This window comes from Colossoma macropomum, unplaced genomic scaffold (assembly GCF_904425465.1).
Source record: "Colossoma macropomum unplaced genomic scaffold, Colossoma_macropomum, whole genome shotgun sequence".
Taxonomy (NCBI): domain Eukaryota; kingdom Metazoa; phylum Chordata; class Actinopteri; order Characiformes; family Serrasalmidae; genus Colossoma; species Colossoma macropomum.
Genome location: NW_023494795.1, coordinates 31,053,901 through 31,077,934, shown reverse-complemented (window position 1 = coordinate 31,077,934; position 24,034 = coordinate 31,053,901). Strand labels below are relative to the sequence as shown.

Sequence of the window (24,034 nt, the reverse complement as noted above, 5' to 3'; positions counted from 1 at the left end):
ACAGGCAACACATTTCTGCACATTTTGAAGCGCAATTACTATCAAATTGCTGAATCAATTTGGAGGCAGAATTGTGGCTGCTAGCTAGGTCTCCCCAATCACACAATGCTACCAAGTTGGGAGGGTGAAGGCTAGATTGTGCTTCCTCTGAGACACAGGAAGTTCCACCATATCTTTTCAAACTAAAATTGGACAGCTCAGCACGCTTTGAGGAGAACCTCTAGTTTGACAGTTCCAAACTATTGTTAAAAGCACATTTTGGCCAACTGCTTAGTGTTTAATATGTAAATTTGTTAGAAAATGACAAAGAAAGTGTTGTCACTGCTAGAGTAAAATCTCCATTTGTTGTTTTTTTTTTCTTTTAAAAATTAGAAAAATTTAAAAATGCCAACTGCCATTTACACTATGTCTAAATTTTATGATGAATGGACCAATAGAAATACTCCAGAATTACTTGGAGCAAAATCATAATCCATTAACTTCCATTAGAGGGCCCAATCATAGACAACTGAATTACTACTACTTTGAAAAAAAAGAGTTTGAGTTTTGTATAAAGTTATAAAACATATTGTTCACTCTTCAGTCCATACAGTCCGTATATGGAAATTAATACTGAATTCACTGTTTCTGTGAGATTACAGAAATCAACACATTTTAACATAACCGTCTATTCAGCCTACAGCAATTTAGCCCCGCCCATTCACACTGAAGTTATAAGGAGTGTTTCCACCTGGACTGCTTTTTAAATTAGAGACAACAGAAGACAGCCAATCGCCTCTGTTTTATTTACATATATCAGTCTTAAAGGCACAGTAACAAAAAACAGCCTGTTTAATGGTAAGGGATAAAGAGAGGTTGGAAACTAGTCAAATCATTTTGGAGAAACTACACTCTTGAAAAATGTCCTTTAAGGGTACTTTGAAAAATGGTCCTATATAGAACCATGAACACTCAAGGAACCTTTGCATGATTAAAGGATTCTTTGCATGGTGAAATTGTTCTTCACATTGATGGAGAATGTCTTGTAGATGGTTCTATATGAAACCTTCTTGAAAATGGTCCTATATAACACCAAAACCAAACCTTTACATTATGAACCCTTAAAAGGTTCTTTACACTTGCAACTTTTTTCTTTTTCATGGAACCAAAACTGTTTTTGTTACATAAACTCACACAAATATTAAAAGGGATCTCAGGAGATGTATGATAGGGCCCTTTAAGTACACACTGAAAAAAGGGTTTTTAGTAAAGGCAGTAGTTCTGTTTAGAACCCTGAGTTCTGTATAGAACCATTTGCATGCTCAAATCGTTCTTTGAAAGGTGAAATAGTTCTTCAGATTGATGGAGATTGTGTTGTATAGTTGAATGTATGTGCGTTTTGCTGTTGTTACGACCTCAAGCTTGTAATAATAGAGTAACCTTTTTGGTGCCATATAGAACCCTTTTCAAAAGGATTCTATATAGAACCATCTTCAGCACATTCTGCAACATTGTACAGAACCCTTTAATCATCTTTAATCATGCAAACAGTTACTTGAGTGTTGATGGTTCTATATAGAACCATTTTCTTTACTAAAGAGCCCTAGAAGAACCAACCTTATTGAAAGTGTAGGTTTTGTTGCAACAGCAGCGAAATGCTTATTTGTATGAAGACATTCAGAATGGGTAGCTGTCCCCAAACAGCTATGATGATGGGCAGTATATGTGTGTCATTCCATTCACATACAGCATAAAGCTCATGGCAAATTCACACACACAGCGGGTGGTCTAAAGAAAACAACCACCCTAAAAACAGAGCGGCACTGATTTTACACAATACAAATGTGTACGTCATTTCCACATGACTAAAATACATGAACACAGTCATTACCAAGAGGAAGCTGAAAGTTTTCATTTGAATTGAGCAAATTCATATCGTCAGAACAAAACCTCTTATTTCCAAAAGGTAACTTTATAGGAGAAGCAAGAAACATGCTTAACTCTGAATGGAAGTTAATGGAGAGATTATTTATTCGGGGTCATTTTGGGCCATTTGTATGTGTCCATTCAATATAAAACTTTGACACAATGTAAAGGGCAGCTGGCAGTTTCATTACATTAGAAGGTTTTGTCCCAAAAGAGACAGTATATGTAACATATACTGCAGCTCCAGTCTCCATAAGCATGGGCTTTGGTTAAATCACACAAAGACCCCCACACAGCAGTGTATGAAGCAGAAGGAGCTCCAGAGTGGGCCCCCTAAAGCCCCTCTGATTAGTGAAAGATGAAGAGGCCACCCAAAGGCAAACGACACAACAGGCAGCACCTCCGGGAAACAGCTTTTATAGCGGCTCGCGGCAAAGTGAGATGTCATAGCACAAAGGCCAGCGATCCGTAGCCAATTAGCACAGACGCTAATATGAGATTATAGTGCTGGGGCTCAGAAGATTTAAGGTTCAATATTTATTGTCAAACAAATAAAGTTTGGAATTTAATTTAGTGTGTTCAGTATCCAGAAACAGCACTGAGACTACCCTTAATTTATTTACTTTGCAGTCAAAACAGCCATTAAATGAGGAGATGACATATAAAATAAGTTTTTCCAACACTGGAGTTCAAAAACTGATTAAAAGCTACAGAGAAAATGGGACCCCTAACAACTACCTGGAAGACCTGGTAAACACCAAAACTGTCCCCATCAGACAAACAGCACTTAAAGCTTTCATCTTTGAGAGAGAGGAGAAAATCAAGCTGCTTCAGATCTGAAAACATCTACAGGTGTTTCTGTCCATCCTTCCACTGTGAGAAGATGACTCAGCGCTATGGGTCTGAAAGGATGTGTTGTTGTCAAGAAGCCTCACTGAGAAAAGGAGACGGACACATCAAACAAAGAAGCTGAACAATGGACTGACCACCCCAGAGTCCAGACCTCATCATTAACCAACTTCTAAGACTGAACTTTTATTAGTTGCTGAGGCTTTGAGTAATTTTCTTTTAAATATATGTTTTTACTTTTCTCCCTGATGCTAAACAATGATCAATTTGTACTTAATGGCTGTTTTGACTGGAAACTAAGGCAATTGAAGGTGATCTTTTTTCACAGTAATGCATGATAAAACTACAAAAACAACAACAAAGCCAAAGTACAGCAGCATGAAAAATATGTACAGTAAGTAAAGCATACAGTAAGTTTATGTGCTGAATTTAACATACTGAGAAAAAACAAAAAATAAAATGGCCTGTGCAAATGGTATGGTACATTTTATATTGTGTTTTTTTCCCAATATGTCAAATTCAGCAATAAAATAACCAATAATAATAAATAGAAATTGTGCACTAAAATTAGCAGAAAATGCCATATTTCAGTGTGGTTTTTGTAGAGGATGTGTCAACATATTATCAACAAAACGTCATTTGACCGGGGGTGCACAAACTTTCACATACGTAAACCACATATGTGGTGATTATGGTGCTGGAACTTGATGGCACATAGAGTTCAGATGACATCAGTGCTGCATCAAAATATTAACCCTTGGAAGTTTAGAGTTATTTGTTATGATGCTATAATATTTAAAAGTAATAAAATAATTACACAATAAATGAGTGAACAATAAAATTGTTACTTAATGAAGTGTATTTACATTCAGTGTACATTCTGTAACAACTGCACTTTTTCAAATAATGACATAATCGTGGCAAAAATGTAAAGACGTTTATTTATTTATGTAAAATAAGAGTGTCTGACATACCTTTTCACTAAATATATGTGAAATATTTCTTGTTCTGCTTAACAAACACAACTAAAAGTTTAGAATCTGCACTGTCCACACAATTTCTCCACTTAACACAAAGTTTTAATAATAATATCTTTAATATTATGGTCACTGTCCAAAGAAAAACATTTTACTTTACTATAAACTTTACTGGAGAAGGCAAAAAATACTTAACCTTTAATGTAAGATCTCTAGGTGTCAATAATGACTTTCTGATTCTAGCAGTATCTGAGCTCAGGACTGGCTTTCTCTCTAACCTATTGGTAACTAGCAAAGATACTTTCTCTGGATAGACAAAGCACTTTTTGTAAGTCGCTCTGGATAAGAGCGTCTGCTAAATGCTGTAAATGTAAATGTAAATGTAAATTACATCATGCTTTTGTTATTGCAGTGATATCACTAGGTCTGTTAAGGGTTAAGAGCAGAGGCTGAAATACAGAGTTGTGTTTGTTCGCTTGGCTGAGGGATCTCTGAAGCATCCCAAAGCTTCGTCCTTCCAGTTCTTAAAAAGGCTCAACAAGTCGGGACAGGGGTGCCGTTAATGTCCCGGGCCCATCTGATAAGACCCGTACAGTAGATGATGGCAATCAGGCTTATGGAGCGTGTGTTTGGGGGGCCGGTGGTGATATGGGAGCCTAAGCTGCTACGCACAGCTGCATTCTCACTTAGCGGAAAATCAAGGGTCCCAAAAGCTCAGTACATCACTACAATACACAGTACCTCGCTGCTTTCACAACAGGATGCTTTCCTTCCACCGTCTACCTCCGTCTGAGACGCATTAATTTAGACCCTCATTGTTATCATTATATCATTTTATCGTTATTGTCATTACTATTATCATTATTATTATGTTTATGTTTTTTTTAGTGTTTATTTGTTTAAGTGCATTTAAAGTGCAAATAATTAGTGCACATGATACACCAGATTCGCTGTGCCTTTAACTATGCCTCTTCAACAACATGGCTTCACTAAGGCCCAATCCCATTTCTTATTTTAACCCCTACTCTTTGTTTATGAGTGTCACCTTGCCTCTTGGAACTGAGCTACAAGGGGTGGTGGTTGAAATCTTCTGCTATGAAATGGGTCGACCCTCAAATAACAAAGAACATTACTTCGTTATCAGGCTACAAGCAGTGCTCTGTAGGCAGCCCTGCCAGTCTGCAGTGATAGCTGAAGTCAGCTATTCGGCAGCTTATTGTTTGAATTTTTACGTTTCGCCTTAAATTATGCAGCGTTTCTGACACCTGAGGCACCAGAATGTAACTGCTGCACCATTTAAGGTGGACCACAAATTTAGCTGGCTAGCTACTGAGACATCAGCATACTACTAACGATTTTTATGCTTGTTATGCAGAAAAGAACCATAATGCATTGAAACGACATTAAACTAAGATAATACAATAATTATCAGAATCAAAATGATTGTAATCGTAATTTTACTCGTATTTGTGTGTTTCTTTGGTTGCTTGTGCAGCCATCTTGTCTGTTTTTCTTTTTTCCTCATAACACTCTGTTTGGAGTGTGCCACTGAAAAAGAACTCAGTTTGGAGGGCCATGTAGCCCTAACACTTCATCCTGTCCCTCTATCTTAACAAAAATCGGAACACCCTACCCCTAGGAGTGAACACGCAAAACGGAGGGCTAAGGGCTAAGTGGTAGGGGCGAGGGGTGAAATGGGATTGGGCCTTAATTCTAGCCAACCTCACTTTAGCTATTGCATTATTCTAATGCTAGCTAATCAGAGGAACTACGGTGAACAACTTCATGTCTTTATGTGTCTTTGTGATGAAAATCTCAGCAAATAATATTTTGGGAAAGGATGAAAGGACTTCTCGCCTTAGAAAAACAAAACCAAAAAAGAAATGTTTTTCCTTCAAAGCCAAATTCTCTTCTTTCTACACAATGGATGCCCAGTCTCAACTGGTTCTCTTCTGTGTCTGGCAGCAGTATGTGAGAATTTTGACAAAAAAAAACCAAAAAACTTTTGATATAATGACTTACCAGATTTTGACTTGTTTTGTGAAATAATGACTTGTTTTCTCAAAACATTGACCTAATTTGTCAGAATAATGACTTAATATCTCTTAATAATGACTTATTGTGAAGTAATGACTTTCTTTCCTAAGTGGTGTTGTTGTTGTTGTTATTATTGTGATTATTATTATTATTATTATTATTTCAGTAGTGTCAATATTTTGAGAAAACAAGTTGTTATTTTAAGATATTAAGTCAATATCTTGACATATTGCTGCCCGAAACAGAGAATCACACATAGGCACTTTTTTCTCTTCTATCTGGGAATGGGCTTCTATACTCCAAAACTCCCCCATGATTGTGTCAAAATGAATATATATATATATGTGTGTATATAAAAAATATGACAAAAAAATAATTGGCTGCAAAAAAAGATGCATGTCTGAGGTTAAGGATGTGCAGAGCTCATGTACTGAAAGAGCAAAAAGACAGAAGAGCTGCCCTGCAAAAAAAAGTCATTTGTTCATTTAGGTTTGAAGTTACTTACTATTACAGCTTAATCTAATTATCCAGTATATGTGCAGCAGTTCTTGGAAAGTGCAATGGCAGAAAAGTACATTAAGCTTCCACCGCACGCCTGTGTTATAAAATTTTTGTTGCTCACATTAAAAGGGCACTGAACTCACACGAAGGGCACCTCAGATGTTTATGGAGAGTTGACATGAGGACCCTGCTAGCCAAAGGAGCAAGCATGCAGCTGCTTTTAACGTGCTATAAAAACTTCAAAATGCTTCCCTCGTCTGCCCAGGAGCTGTACGTAAACTCACGCTGCGATCAGTATCATCATACTGTATGATATCAAATCAGCATGTTCAGTGTTTGTGTACGTTCACTCAGACGTGTTGTTTATACTTGCTATGAACAGAGCAGCCTGTGGTTTCACGGTCTATCGGACGTGGCCTGAAGATGACAGTCCATGACCTCATGCTAATTTACTAATTACCCTTTAAGGCCAGCTGTCTGGAGAAAGTTGCTAATTTCCCCTTTAAGGCTGACTGTCTGGAGAACATGAAGACAAACAAACTGAAAACAAATCTGTGTCTTTAAAGGGGCATTCTCATTCAAAACTAGCATTCAATATATTAATTGTCATCTTATACAATTTCTGTAGGGCAGCATTTCATCCCTCTGCTTCATCGGTTTGACAGAAGTCACAATTTTATATCCTTTTTTGGTGGTCACTACAATACCCAGCGTGCATTATGCAAATTCATCATACAAACACTGGAAATCCCCACTGGCAATAAAGAAATCCCTATAGCTAGCATAAACATTGATGTAGATAGAGACATTATGTTTGGCTTCTTATTACTAACGTTAGCTAGAAAACAAACAAGCAAAAGAAACTTGAGGCTGGCCTTAAGTTTCCGCCCCAAAGCACTTGTAGTTTTTCAAAAGTTCCCACTGCGTTCAGAGCTCAAAAACAGAAATAAAAAATCATTCCGTTCGCTCCAAGCAGGACCAATATTTTAACATACCCGTTTCCAACCCCAACATAAGGTTCTTAAACTGATAACAACAAAATGAAAAACAAGTTAATTCCACTCATTTCCACAGGCTGTATGTAGGCCTAATATAATATAATAGCAGGTTCCAAAAAACTTTTTTTTATTTTCTAAACCGCTTATCCTCCTGAGTAGCTGGGGTTGGTGCTGGAGCCTATCCCAGCAGTCATTGGGCAGATGGCAGAAAACACCCTGGACAGGTCGCCAGCCCATTGCAGGGCAGACAGACAGACATATACAATCACACACACATAATCACATCTAGGGGCAATTCGTGTCCAATTGGCCTGACTGCATATCTTTGGAAACCCACGCAGACACAGGGAGAACATGCAAACTCCACACAGAAAAGACCCTCATCGCCCAGCCACGGAACTGAACCCTGGCCCTTCTTGCTGTGAGGCGACAGCGCTACCTACTGTGCCACCATGCCGATGGCTATGAAGCAGCCATAATAAATTACCAGAGATTGGTATGATTACTGTAAGTCCAAGTGCTTTGTTGCATGTTGTCAACAGACTGATTAACTCTCTGGGGTCCACAAACTCGGCCACACAACTACTTCGATGTTTCTATATATGTTGTTCTATCATTGTGATAAGTCGCCTTTTCTGTTTTATCATGAGATTGTACCTGACTGACATCCGGAGTTATGAGGCTATGAAGAGGGGCAGAGATACATATCTGCTTCTCACTGTGTGCAACTGGTGGACTCGTGTGTCCGTCTACATTTTGTGTGAAACTGACCAATGGACACTCAGGAAATACTGACCCATCATGCCGGAAACCCTTCATTTTTCATTCACTCCACATAGGAAACACGTGAAATGGTGTGCACAGAGTTTACAGCTGGTGAAGTTGCTGCAGCGGTTTTGGAAAGTAGCAATGAAGATAACGCAGCATTTTAGTATAAAACATGGGTATCATGTTATATGCAAGAACCTTTAAAGGAGAATTTAAGAAGATATGCAAAAGTCGAGAAAATGCCCTCAGACCCCAGAGGGTTGAAAATGCCTGTAAAATGGTACACTAAATTAAATCACACGAGACGTTATGTTGACTAAAAAACATGTTAGAGTTTGGAGGTAATACTTTAATAGCTAGTGGGCTACAAGGAGCAAAAACATACTGTTATTAACTGGAAACAGATTTCAAATTATGGGTGAAGAATGATTATGTTTAGTTGTGTTTTTGATCCTAGCAAAATATCATTTAATTACAGTTTTCATATTTATACCCCAAACAGACTCATAGCCATGCCCACCTCCTGGATACATCATCAAAGTTTTCACACTTGAAAAACTCACTGTCGGGACTATTGTGCCCCCAGTGCAGGAGGAGAGCAGGCATGTCCAGAACAGTAGAGGCAATGGTTAATTTCTTCATTTTGGCCAGCATGTCCCCTTTAAAGGAATAGAAAAACAAATTTACACAACGTTCCACTTACCCCAGATGTAGTTGTTCAGCCAAGGCATGTTTTTTAATTTTTAATTTTTTAATTTAGAGCTGGTGCTATGAGGCAAATGTTGACTAAAAGCCTAAATCTTTTCTGAAAAAATACATCCCCAAAATCTCTCTCAACCAGCTCCAACCATAGCCAGGCCTTCAGTAAGGTGGCACAGACTTGCCAGTGTGGTTTAGAGCACAGTATGACATACTGTGAACTATAAAAATTAGCAAAACTCCACTGCTACAAGCAGCTGTTTCAGACCACACCAGTGCTGATATTCACAAAGCAAGACTAATAATGGATCAGATTACTCTGTATTTAAGACAGTTGTTGTCACACATACTCACTCCTACATCCTAAGGTGCTTTGTGTATATAGACCCTGTTGTCTAAAGTGGCTGTCTGCAGTTTTTTTTTTCCTTTGTATAGTTCACAGTGAGTCACACCGTGTCTGAAACCACATCGACAAGTCTGCATGACCTTAATGAAGTCCTGGATGCATTTTGAGTGAGTTGAGAGAAGTTTTGGTGGTGTATTTTCACTGAAACAGTTTGGGCGGTTTGGGTAACCATTGAATTGTATTGAATGCTATAAATTTTATCCTCGTCGCTACACTTCTAAAGAAACAAAATTTGGACCACTGTTATGTCTCGGCTGATCAACCACTTCTGGAGCAAGGGGAAATTGTACAAATTAGATTTTTCACCAAACTTCAAGTGAATTTGCATAGAATTATATTTAACCTACAAATAATAGTGGTTTATAAATTGTCACTGGCATTACATTGTGTAAACATTTCAAGACCAGTAGAAATGGTCTGATAATTAAATAAAATCTCATACTTACATGCGTTAAAGGTAGGAATGTTTTTCCTTCTGCTGTATAGTTACCATGTTGATACAAGTTTTTCTTACAACAGCGACAAAATGTACTGTAAATGTGCATTTATTCCACCTTGTCTGCTGTTGGTGAACCTGTTCAGTCCTTAGTGAAACTGTTAGTGCAACTGTTCAGTAACTTTATAATTAGAGCTAAGAGCTATTTGCAATTCTGACCTTTTTAAACCAGAGAATTTTGCTTTGAGTAAAAAAAGACACCAGCTGAACCGTAATCAGTATTTGGCCGAGGCTTGCACCACTGACCCCTCTTCACATATCCTCATGCTCAGCCTGAGTGCAAGTCTTTCAGCAACGTGTGAGCACATTCCTCTCTGATCCTCTCATCTCAGAAATTCATCCCAGGTGATGTCATACCTTCATACCCACCGAGCAGCACCTGTGATTGGTCAGCAGGGTACTAAGGGAAATGCCCCTCAAAACAATAAAATCTATTGTGCTGGCACTTCCATCAGAGGAGCTCTAACTGCGCTCGCTGCTTCTGTCTCTGAACATTAGCTTATTTTATTAGCTGCAGTTTGATCTCCCATTCGTTTGTTTATCTAAAAAGTGAAACTGAAGTTTGGAGGTGAAGTTTGCATGCGGGTGAGTTAATTCTCTAGAGCTGTACTCCATCAGCACCAGGCGCTCTTGCCTTTTTGACATTATGGATGTGAACAACTCAGAATAGACATTTAACACTACAGAGGTGTATCGATATGGTAATTGTGGGAAGATGTCAATATCTGATATTTCTCATGTACATTACAGAGAAATATAACATTTATTTCAGTAGGGTCTTAAATGTAGTAAAATGAATGAAATGTAGGGATCTTAGGGCAGTTGCCCTCATCGCTCTTCCACAGTACAATAATACATCATCAAATATCGGTTTGAAGTATTGATCAAATCTAAACATCTGACACGGATCATTTTTTTACAGCAATTATCTTCGGATAACTGAATGATTCTGACATCATTGTGCATCCCTGTCTAATACTACGTAATGTAAGTTAATGAAAAGACGTTTTATTCCAAGTGATTCATGAAATTTTCATTTTCATGAAATCATCATGAAATTTCCAAAAACGTGAAGAACAGAAGGCGAAACGATGGAGAGAAAAAAAATTGGCAAAAATGGAGGCACGTTTTTCTTTGAACAGTGACAATATGCTACTTTATACATATTGTGATGAATTATATCACATTAAGCTTTTCTGAGCAAATTGGATACCATCAGTACTGACCAATTGCACACACTTAAAAATGGTGGTTCTTAAAGGGTTCTTCAGCAAAGTAATTGGTTTTGTATGGAACAATAAACATCCAAAGAACCCTCTGAATGTTTAAATGTTTTTTTACATTGTGAATGCGTTCTTTAGATTGATGCATAATGTGTTGTGTATGGTTCTATTTAGAACCTTTTTAAAAAGGGTTCTATATAACACCAAAAAGGGTTCTTCTATTGTTACAGGCTTGACATTGTACCAACAGAAGAATCCTTTTTGGCGCTATATGGAGTCCTTTTCAAAAAGGTTCTATATAGAACCACCTATAGCACATTCTCCATCAATCTGAAGAACGCTTTCACAATGCAAAGAACGTTTTAATCATGCAAAGGGTTCTTTGAGAGTGCATCGGTCTTTATAGAAACATTTTCTTTATTAAAAAAACCCTTGAAGAACCATCTTTAAACAGTACATATTACAAAGAGCATAACTGGCAGTAATGGGGCCTCAAGTCACGCTCGAGTTACATGTTGACTGACACATGACTTGACTCGGAGTCACCCTTAACTGACTCGACTCAAACTTATGACTGAAATTTCAGCTTGAGAAAAAAACAGATTAAATTAGGAGCAGCAACATTAATGCATTTAATCAGGGAAGCCTTTCGTTTCCAGCCTTACATGTGCATTGTGCCTGTCAGTTTTGCTATGTTCATGCACAGTCATTACTGTAATGCTGTTCTCCTGCAGCTCATAACACCGTCAGGTTCAATACAGCTTTGAATATCGAGCCTTTCACTATAGAAAAACCTGTAGTCTGATGGAGCAAAGGTGGTGTTTAAAGGAAAGAGGTGAAACAATTTTGAAACAGTTGAACTGGATAGCACGTATGCTAGCTAAAGCTAGCGTTATATATGAAGCTACCCCCTAATCTAGCTGAAGTTTTGATAACTCACAGATCATATTCCTTTAAAACTTACTAAAATTTAAGCTGGATTCACTATTGCCAGAAACTTCAGATGTGTGCTGTATTCAGATGCCCTTCAGCAGCAGGACAAACCGTATCTTCAGTCGAAATAGCTTGGATGTCTACTGCACTGGTCATTCCAGCAGATTAGGGAAAGGTCAACCTGTACGTCTGCAGCTAAGATCAGAAGTGACATCATTCTTTTTGTATTCACATGGTTTGAGACTAACACTGCTCTGAAATGCGGCAGTCATCGTTTCAGACTTTTTGGACATTTAGGGAATCATATGGTTCAAATTTTCAAATATCCCAATTAGATGTAAACAAAGTCATTCAGAGTGGTGTGGTGTGAAATGGTTCACTGTAGAGAAACTTACTGACTTAGATTCCTTTACAGTGGTGGTGACAGAAACCAGGGGTTGCCATGACAACAACACAAATACGGCCATTTTCCATTTTATTTACTATCCAAAACCACCAGTGGACATTAAAATTGAAAAGGCATTAAAATCTTCAGACGTCTGGTTCCTATCACCACCACTGTGAACAGTTCTGACTCTGTTTCTTGTTTTTTTTTTTCACATCAGACTGCTCTGAATGTCTGTTTACATCGTAACCATTGAATTATGGAGACATTTTTAAAACATCCAACTTTAAAGCCTAAACTCCATGTTTGTTTTTATGCTACTTTTTCATTCATATTCCAGTCATTTCAGAAAAGATCTTTCCCATGGCATTTCTGGGAGACAGGGGTTGAGCCAGCCAAAGAGCAGCTCTGGCATTGTTCCCCAACAAAACAAAACTTTTTCTTTTGCATTGTTGTCCGGTTTCCATGGGAACACTCGGTTGCAAGAGAGGAGGAAAATATTTGGGTCATGCTGGACCCCCTGCTCGTGTGGCATGGACAGCAAGATCTTTAAGCAGTTTGGTACTTTGACCGCTTGTTTTTCTGTCCATTTCCTAAAACAACATCCTGACTTGGCTCTGTGCAAACAGTGAAAAGAGAGCGAGGAAAGACTTGTGGGGAAATAAGCCGTGCCCCGTTGGCTCAGGCCCCTCCTCCCCTGCCCAAAGAAGGGCAGAACAATCCTGTGCCTTATATGGGAGGATGATATCACCAGTGAGTGGAGCAATGCCTTTTTGCACAGCATTCACCTTTCATTGTGCACTCATGACATGCTTGGAATGTGATGGCCAATTCAGCAGGGAGCAGGGGCCCTTGTCCGACCCCACGGAAATCTTAGCAGCTCACAGCTACACAGCTACAGTCGTAGTCCAAAACAAGCTAGGCATGGACCCACCTGGAATACTTCCCAGCTAGAGGGTGAGTTTGAACACTGTTTAGAAAATGAGGGATGTTTGTGTGCAAGCAACAGTGTACAGGCTGGATTCAGCTTTGTTTGTGGTTTGGGGTCATTTGTAAAATCTGCAGTTCACAGTAATTGACAGAGAAGACATTCTTCTTTCAAAAAGTCGACTTTTCCACCAAGTTTCTCTTTGAACTCTAATGTGCTCTGGTTCACTTGTGACGCACAAGTCTCCTGCAGAGTTGAGGCAGGGTAAACATTTACCAGCATCACAGATGGTCAGTTTTTAGTTGCTCTTGACAGCAGAACACACATAGGAGTAAGTGTTTAAGGATCCTTTTTGGAGTATTTTGGTCTTTTGTGCCTGGTTCCTCATACGGTCCTGCAGTTCAGTGATCATACAAGCATGTGAGGCACAGTAATCTTGTCAGAGACAATCACATGAGGGCTTAGAATCAGCACTGACCCTCCCTCTCTTGTTCTCTGATATCAAGCTTTTTTCCCCTTTTCTGCTTCTCTGCTTTGTATCCCATCACTATTTTTGTGGATTTTCATAGACACGCCATATAGTGCTGTACAAAAGTGAGAAACCTTCATTTATTTCATTTCCAGTCAAACATGCCAATAAGTCTCATTAAGTACAAATTATCTGTATTTTTGGAGATATTTCTGAGATAGTCCACTTGCACAGAGAAGAGGACAGTCAAATAAAAATATGTGAAAAAACAGGAGTTTCCAAAACTAAAGGTCAAAAATTATTAAAAGCGACAGAGAAAATGAGACTCCTTACAACTGTGCAAGACCTGGTAGACACCAAAACTGTCCCCATCAAATAAACAGCACCTAAAGCTTTCTTCTTTGAGAGAAAGGAGAAAATCAAGCTGCTTCAGATCTGAAAACATCCATAGGTGTTTCTGTCCATCCTTCCACTGTAAGAAGAAGATGACTCAGCGCTATGGGTCTGAAAGGTTGTGTAACTGGAGGTGTGGCTGCAGATGAGTCTGTTGAAAAGAATGGAAGCTGTAATAAAAAAAAGGGTGGTCATACTGCATGTTGCATATATATATTATTATATTATTATAGTTATTTTTTGTTTAATATACTGCTTTTTCTTGACAATGAAAAATTAATAACTCATACTTAATGGCCATCTTAACTGGAAATTAAATGAAGGTCTCTGACTTTTCCAAAGTACTCTATGCTGATTCATTTTTCCGGGTAAATGTTTGAAGCAAAAGCTTGTGGTAAAGACTTGTTTCTGTGGATGATATTGTGTTCTTTTTGCCCTGATCAGAAATCTATGAATGACTTTGATGTTAGTTAAAGTTTTACTTGGGGCGTGTCAGCTGTGTATGTGGCTGATGTCATGTTCGTAGCCTTGACCCTCCTGTCTGCAATCTCTATAAACTGCTTTACGATTACAGAGAGTCCTTTTCTTTTGCAGCACTGCCTTTCTGAAGGAGAATTCGCTGACAGTTTAATCCAATTTTCTATTTTCTCCTGTGTTTCTGCCAGACTAAAAAGACTGCTGGAGCAGGAGAAGGCGTACCAGGCCCGTAAAGACAAGGACCACAGCCGACGGCTGGAAAAGGTAAGAGAAGAGCTGGTGAAGCTTAAGTCCTTTGCACTGATGCTGGTGGACGAGAGACAGCTCCATATTGACCAGATCGATCAGCAAAGCCAGAAGATCCTGGACCTCAACAAAAAGCTGCAGGAGCGAGAGCAACATCTTGAGAGTGTCTCCAACAAATCCAAAGAGGAGAGTCAGAGGATTCAGAAGTTGGAGGTGGAGTTAGAGCAAAAGGCTGCAAAGTTTGCGCTGGAGCACGAAGAGATGACAGCAAAGTTATCCAGTCAGGAAGCGCAGAGCCGGCAGTTACGCATGAAGCTGGCAAGTCTGTCACGGAGAATTGAGGAGCTTGAGGAGAGCAATAAGGTGCTGCAGAAATCTGAGGAGGATCTTCAGGAGCTGAGGGACAAAATCAGCAGGGGAGAATGTGGAAACTCAAGTCTCATGGCTGAGCTGGAGAACCTGCGTAAGAGAGTGCTCGAGATGGAGGGGAAGGATGAAGAGATCACAAAAGCAGAGGCACAGTGTAAGGAACTGAGGAGGAAGCTGCAAGATGAGGAGAACCACGGCCGTGAACTGAAAATTGAAATTGAAAAGTTGCAGAAAAGGATGGTGGACCTGGAGAAACTTGAGGGAGCTTTTAATGTGAGCAAGTCAGAGTGTGCCCTACTTCACACAAACCTGGAGCGAGAGAAGAATTTGACAAAGAACTTAGCCAGGGAGCTTGACACAGTTAAAAATCGTGTTAAAGAGCTTGAGTGCGCAGAGTCAAGGCTGGAAAAGGCTGAAGTAAGCTTGAAGGATGATTTGACAAAACTGAAGTCATTTACTGTAATACTAGTAGATGAGAGGAAGAACATGGCAGAGAGAATTAAACAAGAAGAGCAAAAAAGTGAAGACATGAGCAGGAGGTTCAAGGCTGAGCAATGCAAGGTCATGGAAGTCACGGAGAAACTGATCGAAGAGAGCAAAAAGCTCTTGAAACTCAAGTCAGAGATGGAAATGAAAGTGTCTGCTCTCACAAAGGAGAAAGAAGACCTAAAGGCCAGACTTGTAAGTGAAGAGGAGAAGCGAAAGGATCTCAGTGCAAAGGTCAGCCTAATGCAGAAAAGAATGGATTGTTTGGAGGAAACTGAGAGAAAATCCTTGAGAAGTAGGGTTGATGTTGACAAGGCAAGTTATTCTGAAGAGGACAACAAGGTAAAGGAGTTAACAGATGAAATTGAGAGGCTGAAGAATCGTCTGAAGCAGCTTGAAGTTGTGGAAGGCGATTTAATGAAGACTGAGGATGAGTATGACTTGCTTGAAAAGAAATTCAGAACAGAGCAGGACAAGGCCAACGCGCTTTCGCAGCTCTTGGAGGAAATGAAGATGCAGATTGCCAGAAACAAAGCAATAGAAAAAGGGGAGGCTGTGAGCCAAGAAGCTGAGCTAAGATTGAGGTGCAAGATGGAGGAAGCCAGAACCAGAGATTTGCAGGCAGATGTCTTGGCCCTCAAGGAGAAGATTCATGAACTAATGAACAAGGAGGACCAGTTATCTCAGCTTCAGGTTGACTACACCATTCTCCAGCAGAGGTTAATTGAAGAAGAGGACAGGAAGAGAAGTATGAGCCAACAGATCCTAAACCTCACCAAGGAGTTAGAGGTCACTAAGCGCTACAGTCGGGCACTGCGACCTAGCATGAATGGAAGGAGGATGGTGGATGTTCCCCTTACCTCAACGGCTGTGCAGACAGACGCAGAAAGTAGCGAAGTTGTTGAAGAGGACACTCCGGCAGTATTCATAAGGAAATCGGTTCTGGAAGAAAATCATGTCATGAGCAATTTGAGACAGAAAGGCCTCAAAAAACCAGCAGTGCTGGAACGTTATCCACCTGCAGCAACAGAGCTAAGTATGAGAAAATCATGGATACCCTGGATGAAGAAGAAGGACGGGATTATTGATGCACAGGATGGCTCAGACAAGGGAACCCATAAGATTAATGGAGATGCATCACCTGAGTTGACCATGCCTCAGAAACCAGGGCAGCCGTTGCATATCAGAGTGACTCCAGATCACCAAAACAGCACTGCAACATTGGAGATCACTAGTCCTCGTGCTGAGGACTTCTTCTCAAGCACTACCATCATCCCCACTTTGGGTTTACAGAAGCCTCGGATCACTATAGTTCCCAAGCCTACCACGGTATCACCGAAGAGTGCATGTGATGGACCGGAGAGGACCAAGTCTCCAGTGACCATTACTACCATTTCCAGAGCTAAGTCCCCAGATGGAAGCAATGGCTCTTACTCTGACCGCCCAATCTCCCCTGTCTCAGTCATTACGGTCAGCACAACCCCTGTGGCCCAGGCGTCTGTCTCTCCAGAGCCTCACGAGATGACCATGGGCCGAGCCGTGTTTAAGGTGACCCCAGAAAAGCAGGCGGTGCCGAAACCAATCCGCAAATTTAACTCCAACGCCAACATCATAACGACAGAGGATAACAAAATACACATTCACTTGGGTTCGCAGTTCAAGAGGACTCAGGATGCTGGCAGCAGTCCACACACGCTCACAGTAAGGCCTCTTAGTGTGACCGCAGAGAGCAAGGAGACATCTACCGGGACTGTCCTGCGCTCACCTCGACAAACCTCCACATCTGCAGGGAAAACTGTCTCTGGCAAAATGACCAGCAGCATCACCATTACCCCAATAACTTCGGCTCCCTCCAGACCTACCCAGTCTGTGGTGAGTGGCTTTAACTTTCGTAAAATTTATCTGTAGATGCCCTTGTTTGCTTAGCTGTTTAGCAGTTAATAGGACTGTGTGAATCTGTGACCCTAAACAACATAATCATGTGTAATCTTCTACATTACAGTTGCTTCTGAAATGTTTCAAAATGATATCAGGGGGCGTCTGCTCCCTAGATAGTTCTCTGCCCAGGTATAGATCAGTCAAATTTATTTCCTAACAAATGACCATTAAGGGGGGATTCCACCAATTGTTCAACATTTCTGCATAATAAATTGTTAAGATGGAAGTTATTCAGAGTGGTTTGATGTGAAATGCTTTGTTTTAGAGAAACTTACCAAAATTCAGAATTGTTCACAGTGGTAGTGATAGGAACCAAACGTCCAAAGAGTTTAATGTCCTAAAAACTCCTTTATGTGAAATGGTTATGAACATACTGTCTGATGCATGAGACGTTGTTTGATGATATTTTTGAGAAGGTTTTGGCATAAAGCATGTTATCATTACTCAAAACAAAATGTACCTTCATTTTATTCAATTCTCTGCATTATTTGAGCACTGCAGCTGGCTTTTTCCTTGTGTCAAAATTTCATGATGAATGGACCAATAAAAATGGTCAAAATGACTTCTCGCTACATTGACTTGTATTAAAAGGAAAATAATGGGTCTTTTTCTCCTCTAAAGTGACCATTTTGGAGATACTTATGTTTTTTTGGAAAAGGTACATGCAGGGTATATGTGGTTCCTATCACCACCACAGTAAAGAAATCTGAGTCAGTATGTTTCTGTACAATGAACCATTTCACACCAAACCACTCTTCATGAATTTGCTTACATCTCAACGATTGAATTATGCAAAAAAAATTGGTGGCATTCCCATTTAACTAACACTGGAATGAGCCATTATGCCAAGCCCACCTGAAAGAGGTCATCTTGGCCTCTTGAGATAGTTTCACCTGGCACCAACTGACCAAGCCCCTCATGTTTAACTTGTTATGAAATTGCCCTGAACTGTTTGACCAGCACTTTGCAAAAGCTCCTGACCAGAAGTGAGCTAGCATGCATATTCTGGCACTACAAGACCCTCTACTAAAACAATCACAGTAGCTAACTGAGAGGTGTCCCTTTAGGTGAAACGGGGTTTGTACATTTCTCTTTTGGAGATGCATGACATAGGTTGCAAACATATCATATATCAGATCATATTTATATGTAAGAACCACTTTTTGAAAATTTTAAATGTAATTATTAAATAAGAGCATTGAACAACTCCCGCTCGCTTGAAATATTAGAGTATGGCAAATCTAATACTGTCACTGATAAGGTGGATGGCCATCCCTTTCCAGAATTTTACAGAACTATGGCAGAAAATGGGAATTTGTACACAAATAAAAGCAGCAAATAGTTCTGCAAAGGGGAGGGGGACATTACATCCACAATGAAAGGGCTTGCCTTCCAGGGGAATTCAGCTGATTTTTCAATATTTCAGCATATCAATTGTTGAGATGTAAACAAAGTCATTCAGTGTGGTTTGATATGAAATGGTTCATTGAAGAAAAACTTTCCGATTCAGATTTCTTTACAGTGGTGGTGATAGAAACCAGGGGTCACAATGTCTACAACACAAATATAGCCATTTTATTTACTATCCAAAACCACCAGTGAACCTACACATGCTTTATATGTAATGGTGATGATGGTGAAAGTGGTAAAAAAAAAAAAGGTTTTTTGGGGACTGTTTTGCCTTATAACGACCTGCATACCCCTCCACCATGAAGACAGAGTACGAAAGGCCAAAATCTTATCTCAAAACTATTAGAAAGCAAAGTCTCATGCTTAATGCAATGTTTTTGTTACCATTTTATGTTATAACTTGCTTTGAGGAAGCTTTTAGAGGCATTAAACTCTTGAGATGTCTGGTTCCTGTCACCACCACTGTGAACGATTCTAACTCTTAAGTTTCTTTAGAATTATGCATTTCATATCAAACCACTCGGAATGACTTTCTTTACATTTTAACTATTTAATTATGCAGACATTTTGAAAAATCTGTAGAATTCCCCTCTAATGAGGTTCAAATATTGATTTAATTCTATAAAAAGTACTCTGTGAATTGCAGCAGTAGCTGTTTGTGTCTGACCAATCTAGACAAATACTCTCATCTCCTATTCAACAATATCTCTCTCTTCCTTTTCCCTGTTTTCCTGCCACCAGTCCGGGACGGATGTGCAGTCATCTAGGTCGGCAGCCACGCGAATCCCTATGTCAAAAGGTATGAAAACAGGCAAAGCAGTTTTGGGCCTTGCCACAGTATCCAGGATAGAGACTCGCTCTGAGAGCCAGTCAATGAAAATTGAACTGAGGAAGTCTGCAGTGTTCAGCTCAATATCCACCACAGCTGGCAAGTGCTGAGGGCCCAGCACTTTCTGATAGCTGCTAAGAAGGCCATAGAATTAACCTAAGCACTACTGACTATCATAGAAGGCACAAATGCAAAAGAAAGGAAGCCAGACACCATCCTCTCCACTGTTTATGATAAATACAAATGTGAACCTGTTGTAAATATGTGGTCTCAAAAGACCCTCCAGTGTATATACAGACCGTATGACACTTCTCTGCATGTCATGGTTGGCTTGAATGCGTCATCTTTCTTCTCTACTACAGCACAATGTTACTAACCCCTTAGCTGGGTTTTCTTCTGAAGCTGTTTTCATTTATCATTTCACTCATGTTCTGTTTGATATGAGAGTTGCTTGTGGAGGTTTCCAGGAAAAAAAAATTAATATAATACGTTTTCTTTGATTTCATCACATCAAGAGTAAATAAATCATTTTGGCTTTTTCAACCCTGAATTTTGCTACTTTGCCTCTTTTTTCTTCGGGTCTCACACCATTTTCATGTCAGACTATTAGAAGATTTGTCAATACAGCTGTCAATATGGTAACACTTCAGCGTGGGGGGCATCATAATGACTTTATAGTGGCTTTTTAAGCCTTAACAGTCCAGTAGCTGGTAGTTAACAGGCTGCTTATTGCTACTTTATTAATTAAAAACTAGTGGGAATTAAGCTAATTTAAGCTAACCTAAGATGAAATAAGCTAACAAGCCAGTTAATTACCAACTACTGGCTTATTAAGATTTAATAAGTGCGTTGCAAGAACATACTCTTTGCAGCGTTCATTAATAAGCACATTTTCTTATTGACCAAAGCTCGGGTGCTGGTTGAGCACAAGATTTTGATGTATAGGACAATAAAAGTGCCTTTGAAAATTCCCTTTAGTTACTGCTTAATAAAGTAGTAATAAGAAAACAATTAGAAGTTATTGGCTTCATAAAGCTTAATAACGGCATAACCTAAGTGTTGTGCAAAAGATTATGATTTATAATATGCAAATAAAAGTGCTCTGGAAGATGCTTAATTCCACTTAATAAAGTAGTAATAAGCACCCAGTTAGACGTTATTGGCTTCAATCGGCTTAATAAGGACATAACAATGGAAACCTAAAGATTGTGGTGCATAATATGCAAATAAAAGTGCTGTGGAAGATGCTTAACTCCCCTTTAGTTACTGCTTAATAAAGTAATAAGCAACCAATTAATTAGCAGATATAGGCTTAATAAGCTTACCAATGACATAACAATGAACACTTATATGTTGTGCAAAAGATTGTGATATATGCAATGTCCTGAAAAATGCTTTATTCCCCTTAATAAAGTAGTAATTAGCAGTTAATTAGCAGTTCCTGGCCTTACAAAGCACAGCAAGGACATATGTTGTGCAAAAGATGATGCGTAATACACAAATATACTTGAAAATGCTCATTTCACTCTAGTTGTTGCTTAATAAAGTCGTAATGAACAGTCTGTTGACTACCAGCTAATGGGTTGTTAATGCTTAAAAAAAGTATTACGAGGACATCAGAATGTGCCCCTATACTGACGTGTTACTGTGAACATTTATTAGGAAACCTCCATAAAATACAACATGATCCATAATGCTGTATTTAATAGACTCATCTGTACATCAAGCATGCTTGACTGCATTTGCAATGGAACTGCATCATAAAATGCTTCACTAGACATGCCAATCATCAATAATTATCAGGAGCAGAGGCTTTTACCAAATGTGTCCAGTGTTGGTATTTAAACCTATAAAAAGGCAAGAAGGTCACCCACTGAGTGATGTGACCCTCTGTGTTTTTATTCTAAATATGAGTTTATTCTCAAAGCAGATTTTCCTCACTCATCACTCATCACTTCTTGGCTATCTTGCGCCCCCCTCTGGTCATGGAGTGTACATTAAAAACTCTTTCCATTGAGGCCATAAGAAGATGGTTCAAGTAGGCCACATTGTCCGACTATTACGTTAGCTGCAAACATCTGTTGTGTCGCAATTGCTCATTTCATCACATTTGAACTGTTCTGAAAGCCATGCTGTGCAGCCAAAAAGCCTGATTTGAAAATGATGTCCTTCTTCCAGTGCGTCAGTAACGAAATATGACCCAATGAAGACACACAGTCTGTTGAGTTATACAAGCGCAACACCGGAGACACAACTATCAGAAGCGTCCTGTGTTCCCTTTGCGCTTAATTAGAGGCATCTGGGACACAGACAAACAATCGTGTGAGGGCTGAGTGGCAACAGCTCAGTGTTGCTCTCCATGTTGGGTTCAGGTCCTGTTCTTTGGGCTCAGGGTTGCATTTCTGATGTGGATCACAGAAGCCTTGGATGGAGCTCCACAATGATGAACCGAAAAGTAATGCATTGAATGTAGTCAACTCAAGTGTCTGTATCATCTCCGCATTGATTTACGGTAACAAAATTTCATACATCTGAAATGGTAACTTTGCAGAAGAAGGAAAATGTTTAATGTATGTTAATGTAAGGAGATTTTGGAATGTAATGAATAATTTTGGAACATTTCTGGTTGGAATGTTCACATAATGTAAAGAGCAGCTGATGGTTTTAAATACGTACTTTTGAAGTTTTCATACATATAGAAGGCGGTTCCTGCCAGGCAGAGTTTAGCTTATGACTTATTCTTCTCTGTTTCTGGCAGCATTATGTCAAAATTTAGGCTTATTAACACCTCAGTTTCCTGAAGTAATTATTTTATTCATTATTTCAACATGGTATCTTAAAAATTTGAAAAAAAGTCGTTTTGAGATATTAAGTCAATATTTCTAGAAAATCAGCCATTATTTTGAGAAATTAAGTCAAGAGTTTGAGGAAATAAGTCATTATTTTGAGAAATTAAGTCAGCATTTTGAGTAAATTAGTAATTATTTCAGTATATTAAGTCAATATTTTGAGGGAATAAGTAATTATTTCATAATTCTAAGTCAATATTTTGAGAAGAAAGGTCATTATTTTGAGATATTAAGTCAACATTTTGACATTAAATTAATATTTGTAGATAATTTTTTAGAATATTTCATTATTTTGCGATACTGTCAATATTTTTTTTAAAAAGTTATTCTTTTGAGGTATTAAGTGAATATTTCAAGAAAATAAACAATTATTACAAGATAACCAATCAATATTTTGAGGAAATAAGTGATTATTTTAAGATATTATGTCTATTTTAAGAAAATAGGTCAATATCTTGAGATACTGAGTCAAACATTTGAGAATATCAGGCATTATTTTGAGATATTAAATGATGTCAAGACAATAGGTCATTATTTTGCGATACTACATCAATGCACACTTCAATGCATTACATATTAGATTTCACCTCAGAGCTGCTCAGATTACGTGTCGGGGAATCAAATCTAATTGTGCACTTTAGTAAACTACACTGAAATGATTATAGGAGAAAACAGAAAGAGTCCAGCCCAGTCACTGCCCGTCAAAAGTTTGGGCACACCTTTTTAGTTAAGCAAGAAAAGCAGCTCCAAAGGTTTTGTTAGCATAAAGCGGCTATGTGCTGATCCTGAGGGGGGGAATGTGAAAGCACATGTTGAAACTACTGGTCCAAAGATGATTTAAACACCTGAAAGGTTTGAGTGCTGACAAGTGCTGACATCACAATAAGGGGGGAAATGTGCAGTCTGTGGTTTTATTCCCAAAGTAGGACTTTTTTTAATTAGCTGCTCTTACAAAATCTAAACAGCTTTGTCTTTGATATATTTGATATATTTAGTTGTTGCAAAACAGCGAAGAAATGTCATCACTGTTAGAACAAAAGCTTATGCCTTCAAAATGCTTCTTTTACAGGAGAAGGAGAAAACATTCTTAACTCGTAATTGAAGTTAACTGTTTTCTTACAGTAATTTGGGGTAATTTATATTGTTCCATTCATCATGAAATTTTAGATTTTAACACAGTGCAGAAAGGAACTCTTTCAAAATATGCCAAAAAGTAAAAAACAACAAAGATAAAGCTACAAGTTTTTTGCACGACAGTGATGATCTGCTCATGTTTTAAAAACAAACGAAACAACTAAAATAAAAAAGCCCCTGAGATGAATTCAGCGTTGTGTTTCAGTCAGACCTCAACACAGGAGTGGAATGACAAACAGGAGCTGAGAAAAAAGAAGGTCCATCAAAGGCAGCTGCTTGTTTCTCTAATTGATTTCATGCTCATCATTTCATTAGCTTGAAGCTGATAC

At 38.9% G+C, this 24,034-nt stretch overlaps 1 protein-coding gene across 3 annotated transcripts in view; it reads left to right on the top strand.

Annotated features, from left to right (window-relative positions):
- LOC118815809 (filamin-A-interacting protein 1) overlaps positions 1-24,034 on the top strand; it is a 58,281-nt gene that overhangs the window by 30,352 nt on the left and 3,895 nt on the right. Inside the window, exons 1-3 of one of the 3 annotated variants that reach the window (XM_036582179.1) lie at positions 13,025-13,134; positions 14,633-17,417; positions 19,635-20,354. In XM_036582179.1, coding sequence (XP_036438072.1) covers positions 14,748-17,417; positions 19,635-19,832 — 2,868 coding nt within the window. In that variant the 5' untranslated portion in view covers positions 13,025-13,134; positions 14,633-14,747 and the 3' untranslated portion in view covers positions 19,833-20,354. Of the gene's footprint in view, positions 1-13,024; positions 13,135-14,632; positions 17,418-19,634; positions 20,355-24,034 lie in introns of those variants that run through there. The other 2 variants (XM_036582178.1, XM_036582177.1) reach the window with 2 other exon arrangements.